Here is a 9944-nt window from a genome sequence, read left to right as displayed (position 1 = left end):
AGTCAGTTTCAGTTGATAGATTTTCTAATTAATATGTCCATTTGTGTACAATACAGATTCAGTCAATTCTAATAGGCACTTGAGCATACTGTTTAATAGAATACTTGGACACATTTTCAATTCCTCATTATTATTATTATTTTTTTTTTTTTAAGGGTGAAACTTTTCTGGTGAAATATATTGTTTGTCACTTTAAATATCTAATTTCCTGTCTTTGCTGGCCTCTTTGAAGGTAATAACAGCTTGGTGTATATATAGAATGTATAATTTTTGTTAGATATATCCATCATTAGTACATTTTACAGCACAGCAACTGTTCATAATGCAATAACTGAAACCTCTGAGGTTAGGAAGACAAAGCTGATAATTGCTTGTGATAATTCTGTTTACAAAGTTTGAACATACAACACTGGTCATACAAACATCAGAGACAGAACTTCAAACACACTGCTTCCCTTTGAAAAATTTGAGCCCCAGGCAATATTTGTGTGTGTGTATGTGTACTGCAATGCAACAAGTTGCTAAAAAAATTGCCATGAGCAGCGGCATCACACGCCAAACACTTGAGGAGACAGGGTGATGGGTGGGTGCTGGTAACCCAAGGCATCTCTGCTGTCATAATGTACAAAGTTAAAAATATCATATACAAAAAAAAGTAACTAGAACTATTTGCCTTATTGTACATCAACAATAGTAGTAAATTTTGCCATAAAGCAGCCAGTAATCAATATGGCCTGGAGCTGGAGTGGGAATAGGAGTTGGGAGGAGGAGGGTAGGAAGAGGAGGGAGGCACTTGGTAGGAGGGCTGGTTGGTGGAGGAGGGAGCATTGGGGGCTGGATAGTATGAGGAGGAGGAGGAGGAGGAGCCATGTGGTGGTGGGTAGTGGCTCTGGGGGGGTATGGTTTGAGTGGCGGGCGGAGTGGGGTAGTGTGTGGCAGTGGAAGGCGGGTGGTATGAGGATGGTGGGTGGGGAGTGGAGGAGTAGTGTGTGGGAGGTGGTTGGGTGGTGTAGTGTGGAGGTGGAGGAGGTGCAGTTTGGGAGGAGACAGGTGCAGGTGGGGTGTAATGTCTCTGTGGGGGCTGGTAGCTGGGTGGGGGTGCCTGTGGAGGAGGGGCCTGTGGTGGTGGGGGGCCCTGTGTGGTGGAGGCAGGGTACTGGTAGGGGTAGCGTTGAGGTGCTGCAGGGGATGGAGTCTGTGAGGTGCTGGGTGCTGTGTAGGAGGCAGGGTAGTTGGAGTACTGGTAAGGGTACTGGTAAGACTGTGTAGGTGCAGGAGTTTCTGTCTTCACCGGTGATGACTTCACTTCTTCCTTCTTCATCTTCTTGGCTGGTGGAGGGCCAGTGGGGGTCTGAGGGGGTGTGGTGGGTCGTCTTGGCATGGCAGCCTTTGTGATGGCAGAGGCCTCGGAGGAGCTGCCGCCGGACTCAGAGCGGTTTGGTGAATACAAGTCAAGCACCTGATGGCAAATATCTGAAAAGTGGGTACAACATTACTCACTGGCCTTGCATGCACACACACACACACACACACACACACACACACACACACTGTTAACTCAGTGGGTCAAAGAAGATACTAGGTTTGGAGGAGAGGGAGCATCGTCAAGACTGGACTTGGTCTTTAGTACAGAGCCAATGGTCATTGAGGAGATGAGGGTGGAGTGCCCTTTAGCAAAGAGTGATCATGCAGTTTTGGAGTTCAAGGTGATAGACGAAGAGAAATCTAGAAGAAATGAAGAATATAAAGTGGGAAGATGGAATTATGCCAAGACAGATTTTGGAAACCTAAAGAAATTCTTTCAAGAGACAAATTGATGAAATTCAAGAGTGCTAAGGAGCAAATGAAAAGTGGAAGGAATTTATAAAAATATACAAAGAAGGTGAGAAAAATTTGTACCAATAAGACAACATAGAGAAGTTGGAAAGCAGGACTGGTTTAACGATAGATGTGAAAAGGCTAGAACAAGAAAAGAGGATGCATGGAAGAGGTGGAGAAGGAAAAGACGGATTAAGCAGTGGAAAGTTACAAAAGAGCAAGAAATGAATATGTGTTGATTAGAAGAGAAGAAAGAAAGAAACAAGAAAAGGATATAATTGATAAATGTAAAGACCAACCAAGGCTTTTTACAGACATGTGAACAACAACATCAAAAATAGAGAAAGTATTGAAAGTTTAGAAGTAAATGGAGTATGCAGTGAAGATCCCAGGAAATGGCAGAGGCTATGAATGGATGCTTTCGGAAGGTATTCACAAAGGAGACTGCTTTTGACAAACCACTGGTAATGGAACAGAAAGGGATTATGAAGGAGTTTCAAGTAACTGTGGAGGAGATCAAGAACATGATGGGGAGTTTAGAAGTGAGAAAAGCTGTGGGACCTGATGGGGTATCAGGATGGATTTTAAGAGAATGCAGGAGCAATTGGCAGAAAAAGTTTGTGAAGTAATTGATGCCTCATTAAGGGAAGGTGTAGTGCCCCAAGACTGGAAAAGAGCTAACATTGTCCCAATCTATAAATCAGGTAACAAGAGAGACCCATTGAACTATAGACCAGTGTCACTTACAAGTGTGGTAGCTAAGATGTGTGAGAGGGTGGTGAAGAATAGATGGACAGACTTCTTGGAGAAAATGACATACTTTGTGAGTGTCAATTTGGTTTTAGAAAAGGGCGTTCATGCACGACAAACCTGATATGTTACTATTCGAGGGTGATAGATGTAATACAGGAAAGAGATGGTTGGGCTGATGGAATATATCTGGATTTAAAAAAGGCCTTTGATAAGGTACCACACCAGAGACTGATCTGGAAACTTGAAATGGTAGGAGGAGTGCATGGCAGTTTACTAAAATGGATGGAAGACTTTTGGTAGGAAGAGAAATGAGAACAATAATTAAGGACAGACCATCAGAATGGGGATTGGTGGAGAGTGGAGTTCCACAGGGATCAGTGTTGGCACCAGTAATGTTCGCAGTCTACATAAATGACATGGTGGATGGGGTGTCCAGTTATGTGAGCCTATTTGCAGGCGATGCAAAATTGTTAAGAAAAGTGAGATGTGACAAAGATTGCGAACTACTCCAGGAAGACTTGGACAGAATATGGAAATGGAGCTGTACATGGCAAATGGAGTTCAACACGACAAAATGCAAGAAAATAGAGTTTGGCAAGAGTGAAAGAAGAATCAGGAGTATGTACAAGATAGGAAATGAAGACATAAAACCAGTCATGAAGAAAAAGACCTTGGGGTGACAATTACCAATGACCTATCGCCAGAGAGACATATAAACAAAATAATTGGAGAAGTATTGAACTTATTGAGGAACATAAGAGTGGCGTCAGATATCTAGATGAAGAAATGATGAAGAAAATAATTACTGCAATGATAAGACCGAGGCTTGAATATGCAACAATACAGTGGGCTCGAACTTAAAAAGAATGCAACTTCCAACCCTGGAAAACAGAAGAGAAAGGGGAGACCTGATAGCAATATACAGAGTGATGATTGGCATGGAAAAATGGATAGGGAAGATCTGTGTATGTGGAATGGAAGAATGTCGAGAGGGCATGGGAAAAAACTAAAATGGCCACTTATAGGAGAGATGTGAAAAATATAGCTTCCCTCATAGAAGGGTGGAAGCATGGAATAGTTTAGACGTGGAAGTGGTCAACGCAAGGAATATTCATGATTTTAAGAAAAAGCTGGACATTAATAGATATGGAGACGGGACAACACACACACACACACACACACACACACACACACCTGGGAGTTCTCATAACAAAAGAAATGTCCCCCAATAAACTTATAAATAAAATTGTTGGTGAGAACTACAACTTACTGAGAAATATTAGAATTGCATTCTCATGTATTGATAAAGATATGGTGAAAAAGTTATTGGTATCCTTAATCAGAACACGACTGTGGTCACCAAACACGAGGAAGAATATCAGGAAAATTGAAAGGATACAAAGAGTGGCCACCAAACTGGCCCCAACCTTGTCGGCTCTTATGTATGAAAAGAGACTGGAGAGACTGGAATTACCAACACTGGAGCAGAGAAGAGATAGAGGTGACCTGTTGACCATCTACAGAATAATGAATAATATGGAGCTTCCTGATAGGATCGACCTGCTGAAGAGGGACAGAAGGGACACAAGAGGACATGGACTAATAGAAAAGACAACTACAGAAGAGACTTCAAGAAAAACATCTTCCCCCACAGAGTGATAGATATATGGAACGGACTGGACAGAGAAGTGGTGTGTGCAAAGTCTATACAAGACTTTAAGAGAAAATCAGACACTGTGAGATACAGAGACAGGACAACAACAACAACAACAACAACAACACACACACACACACACACACACACACACTACAAAAAATGGCTACAAGAATGGTTCCAGAATTTGAAGGGATGACATATGAGGAGAGACTAAAGGCTATGGATCTACCAACCCTTGAACAGAGAAGGGAGAGGGGATCTGATACAAGTTTATAAATTGATCAACGGAATGGACCAAGTGGATAATGAGAAACTGATCCTGAGAGAAGAATATGACATTCGAAGCACAAGATTGCATAGTAAAAAGCTGAGAAAGGGAAGATGTCTGAGAGATGTTAAAAAATATAGATTCCCACAAAGATGTGTTGAGACGTGGAACAGTTTGAGTAAAGAAGTGGCGTCAGCAACGAGTGTGCATAGTTTTAAAGAAAAATTGGATAAGTGTAGATATGGAGACGGGACCACACGAGCGTAAAGCCCAGGCCCTGTAAAACTACAACTAGGTAAATACACACACACACACACACACACACACACACACACACACACACACACACACACACACACACATGATAAACACAACAAATTAACGTTAAAAGAGAGAACATCAGAAGCTTGAGCCAATCCAAGGTAACACAGCAAACCTTGAGTAAAAACACTGCCAATGATGTGTCCTTTTGAAGGCAATGCACTCAAGTTAACTACTTTAGTATTGGGACACAATATTACCTTGAGATTTATGTATGTTTAGACCATTTTATTGCTATTAAGAAGGGTCTATGGAGATCAAAAGATTAATAGCAGCAGTCTTCACTTTTTAAAATCACATGCATGAGTTTCTCAAGCTGTATAAAATCACCAAATAGTAACCAGAATGAATATGAAAATGCATCATGGTAGTCTTATTATGAGAGTCCAATTCCCTAAAAACTGTGTGGCCAAACTGGTTCCCTCATGATTGTCTGTACACTCACCCTCGAGGAGTTCCATAGAGATGCCTTCAACGTACATGTCCCACCAGCGCTGGTGTTTGGGCTGCCTCCCTGTCCAGTCCGTCACCTCAAATTTGCTCAGCTTGCCAGCGAGGTACATGAGTGCAATGGCAATGATCTCTGGCTCCCACTGCAGACACAGCGTGGTGCAAAGACTGCCAAGAGAGACATGGGTGAGGCGGATTACAACGGTGGCAACGGGTGGCAGTGAGGGAAGTACAACATATTACCAAGGCCAATGTTCTCAAGTGTTAGCAGGGAAAGCAGAGATTCTCTAATTTCCTGTTAGTGCAGAATGTGAGGAAGATTCTCAAGATGATTACATTAACAAGATGAATACTTAGAACTAAAAATTCTTGAGAACTGTAGAAAATTAACTCCTTTTGGGCAGAGGATCTATATACAGACATTTCGAAAACGGGACTTTTTGTCAGATCATCTTTACATAGACATTTGTTCTTATTTTACTGCACTAAGTTGTAGCATGATCTATATGTAGACTATTCCTTACTAGTAACAAAATTAATAAAATAATAATTATTTGGCATCTCAAATACCCAAATACTGGTGAACATTGCCTCTCAAGGCCGGTCACCAATTGTGCTTTGGTGATGGTGGATGTGCTATGCATATAAGCTAATACTGGAAATTTTTGCATTTTCTATACATTTTATCATTAGCCTATCATGTCAAAGAGAAAGAACTGTACCACACGCCAGCAACGTTGCCTAAAAATGAAAAGGTACAAAACAAGTATGTATGTGAAAAATACAAAGGAAAGTGGAAGTAAATTATACCCAAGTCACAAGTCCTGGATGTGAGTAACTAAAACATTCATATAAATATACTGACATACATTATCACCAATCAAACACAAACAACACTTACATATATATTCAAGTGTTTGTTCAGTTTTGTGGCAGAGTCTACATTTAGATGTCACTTGCTCAGTTTTGCAGCAGAGTCTACATTTAGATGTCACTTGCTCAGTTTTGCAGCAGAGTCTATAATTACAGTATATAGATGCAATTGTTTGTTCAGTTTTGCAGCAGAGTCTATATATAGATGTCAATCTGAAGAACCCAATTGCTGGGAAACTATAGACATATGGATGAAAGTCGGTCGAGTCTATATATAGACAATTTTTTATTTGGTAGTTTAGTTCACTCATCTACCCTGCCGCCGGGAAGGGTTTAACGTTAAAATCAAATTCAAGGTATAAGGTTTTATATGAACAGCAATGAGCCTCACTGAACATTTAAGAGGGAACAACAACAACAATAATAATAATAATAATAATAATAACAACAACAATAATATACATAGGAAGAGAACACTATCATACATGAGTAACCATGAATTTTGAAGAACACGGTAAGCAGTGAGAAATTATAACACGACCAATTACTTGATCAATTCAGTCAAGATTTAGCACAGACTTTAGACAACCAGGCAGACTTACCTGTCATTAACGAAGGTCCAGGCCATCTGTACCATGTTAGGCAATTTCTTCTTGTCACCTGAGAACAAGGACCAGTTCAGTGCTAGTGTAGAGAAACACAAAAGGAAGAATTCAAAGTAACAAGACTTGCCTTCACATATCACTGCTTAAAAATGCAAGATAACACAGCTTAAATATTAATCTGACAGTTGCTCCCTTTACAATATCAACACAATAGCTACCTAGTAAAAAAAACAAACTGGTAAAAGTCACAGCTATGTTTTATAAGTTTTCCTTCACCTTCTACCACCATCACCTGCCAAAGGAGACACCCTGATGACTTACCTTTGAGGCACTTGGCATACTTGAGCAGGTACGTGTAAGGGTGCTCCACAATGAAATCAAACTTAATGGTCTGCAGCAGAATCCTTTCCAGTGTCATTACCTGGAAAAGAGAGGCACATGTCACTACCAAAGACAGGCACCTGTGTTTATTCTGAGCAACAATACATGCCCTACAAAAGATAGAGTGGATGGAAGCTATCTTTAGGAGTGAAGATAAAGAATTTACATCATAGAAACTGGCAAGAGTAGGTTTCTCCTGCCAATGATGTAGGAAACTTAATAACTTCTCACTTGAGCTATAAAAACACCCTTAAAAGCATTGTAACTTCAATAAGAGTCTTTGAAAATAGTGTAGATGTATTAAAGACATTTCAAAAACATGTGCAACTTCAATGAGAGCTCTTTCAAAGTAGTGAAGGCGCAGCACAAAGAAGTATTTACAAATATGGTTCAATGATTCCCCTGGTCTGAAGCAGAACAAAGGGTAGACCACCTCTCAATCAGTCAGGACACTGCTCACCTCCTCCCTGGGATCAGCACCAAACTCTGCCCAAGTGACTTCATCCATGAGACTCTTGGCGGTCTTCATGATGTCCTTGCACTTCTTGGGCGTCTCCTCCACTTTGCCCGCCAGGAAGAGGCAGCAGCAAGCCGTCACCTGCAACACGTCAAGGAAAGTATGAAAGAATGTCACTCACAGGAAACTCTGAAAGATGTCAAATCTACAAGACAACTTTATGAGGTAAATGGATACAACACACACACACACACATACACACACAGAGAGAGAGAGAGAGAGAGAGAGAGAGAGAGAGAGAGAGAGAGAGAGAGAGAGAGAGAGAGAGAGAGAGAGAGAGAGAGAGAGAGAGAGAGAGAGAGAGAGAGAGAGAGAGAGAGAGAGAGAGAGAGAGAGAGAGCAGACAACAATATGACAAGCACAACCAGTCAGGAATAAATTTGTCTTTTAACACCTTCCTTTAATTTCATCATATAAGAAGGGAAATCTGGCCAAGAGCAACAAAAACAATTAAACAAAAAACCCCCACTTAGATGCCAGTCCCTGAGCAGATCCAAGAGAGTACACTGAAAGAATGGAACAAATGTCTTGAAACCTTCCTCTTAAACAAGTTCAAAGTACCTCTCTTCCTCAGCACCTCCGATATATGAACTTCAGTCTGTCTAATCTAAAATGGCTCCAGGGGCTACGTGTGAATAGTGTGCTGGAGGAATGCATGGTGGTCAGATTCTGAGGAAGACCATAAACTATCCTTGTGGCGTATGTTGACCATCAGGACACAAGGAGGAGGTTTCAAGACATTTGCCCTAGATTTTTGGCTAACTCTCTTAATCTTTTAGGGAATTGGCAATCAAGTGTGCCTTTTCTCTTCATCTATTTATTTATTATTCTTTTTGTTGTCCTTGGCCAGCTTCCGCTATTCCATAAAAAAAAAAATAATAAAATAAAAAATAAATAAAATAAAACATCATCAATAAGCTACAATGTTATGAACCCAGGAGTCACTTTAGAGAAGACAGACTAGACACCAGCACAGCCAGGAAGCACAACTCACATGTCTGGGGAAGGACTGGAAGGCGTGAACCATGTAGAAACGATGGAAATAGACAACGCCCGTGGCCATCGTTTCATAGCGCAGGCCCATCTTGTTCCCCACCTGCAGGATGAAGCGAGCGCCCTCCCGCCGGTACTGCACCTCCTGCTCCACACTCATGCCCTTCACAATGCTTGGAGTGTGGCGCAGCTGTCGCTTCTCGTAGTACCATCCCGAACGCTGCCAATAAAATGCCAATCAGCAATGTCTTAGAGAGTATGTGTGTGTATGTAATTCACCACAGTTTCCTGCTGGTCACCCAGCCAGTCTTCTCCATTATAGGGCGAGCTCAGAGCTCATAGACTAATCTTCGGGTAGGACTGAGACCACAACACACACTCCACACACCGTGAAAGCAAGGCCACAACTCCTCGAGTTACATCCCGTACCTATTTACTACTAGGTGAACAGGGGCTACACATTGAGGTTTGCCCATTTGCCTCGCTGCTTTCCGGGAGTTAAACCCAGACCCTCTCAATTGTAAGTCGAGTGTGCTAACCACTACACTACGCGGTGTTTGATCTGCTGCAGTCTCTGGTGTGTGTGTGTGTGTGTGTACTCTGATTCCTTTTTAGTATAAGAATGATATTAGGCAAGGGCAATAAAGAGCTGTAAAAGATCCACTGTGTGTGTGTGTGTGTGAGAGAGAGAGAGAGAGAGAGAGAGAGAGAGAGAGAGAGAGAGAGAGAGAGAGGAGATATTTTCCTAAATTATCGTAATGAAGGACAACATATCGTCTTTATAATCATGGAGGTTTAGTAGAGTGGCTTTCCTTGGCAGAATGAAGCCTGGAATCCTCATGAGCAATTAAAGAAAGAGGTGAACCCAAATACACCCTGATTACTTCCATTAATTAACCACAAGGTACATTGCCCACTCCTGCTAGCAATTAATGGTGACTGTATCTATAGTTTTACACCTAACCTGACCCTTAAATGAGATTCCTAACGTTACTTCAGTGCCATCCCGTCTGTGTAAATAAGAGTGAGCTATCGTATTAATCTGCCTGTATAACTCACCCTCCTGCCAGGCTGTGGTGACACCGGCCCACCCTCCTCTGTGTACCCTTATTTCACCACCCCCTGCCTCTCAAACTGCACGGTCTCCCTCCAGTCCCGTCGCCCGCCGCCCACCCTCGCCCTGCACCGCCCCCTCACCCACCTTGGTCATCGTGGAGGCCTGCAGGAGAGAGAAATGTGTCAATCTGGGGTGTTTGTTGATGTTCACACACACAAGGCTGGGGGCGCAGTACGAGCCTATATGTGTAG

At 42.0% G+C, this 9944-nt stretch overlaps 1 protein-coding gene across 2 annotated transcripts; it reads right to left on the bottom strand.

The window, feature by feature from the left end:
- Positions 1-249: 249 nt before the first annotated feature.
- Positions 250-9927, bottom strand: LOC123512618 (cyclin-K-like). 2 transcript variants are annotated; one of them, XM_045269059.1, is made up of 7 exons: positions 9838-9927; positions 8638-8856; positions 7587-7724; positions 7067-7166; positions 6743-6824; positions 5263-5435; positions 250-1473 (listed from the first exon to the last, which is right to left on the bottom strand). In XM_045269059.1, the coding sequence occupies exons 1-7, from the start codon at positions 9844-9846 to the stop codon at positions 725-727; spliced, it is 1470 nt and encodes a 489-aa protein (XP_045124994.1). In that variant the 5' UTR covers positions 9847-9927; the 3' UTR covers positions 250-724. The 2 variants fall into 2 exon arrangements, with proteins under 2 accessions (XP_045124994.1, XP_045124995.1); XM_045269060.1 differs by having other exon boundaries at positions 6743-6800.
- Positions 9928-9944: the final 17 nt, after the last annotated feature.

This window comes from Portunus trituberculatus, chromosome 34 (assembly GCF_017591435.1).
Source record: "Portunus trituberculatus isolate SZX2019 chromosome 34, ASM1759143v1, whole genome shotgun sequence".
Taxonomy (NCBI): domain Eukaryota; kingdom Metazoa; phylum Arthropoda; class Malacostraca; order Decapoda; family Portunidae; genus Portunus; species Portunus trituberculatus.
Note: the sequence above shows the minus strand (reverse complement) of the source record. Positions and strands in the feature narration are given on the sequence as shown.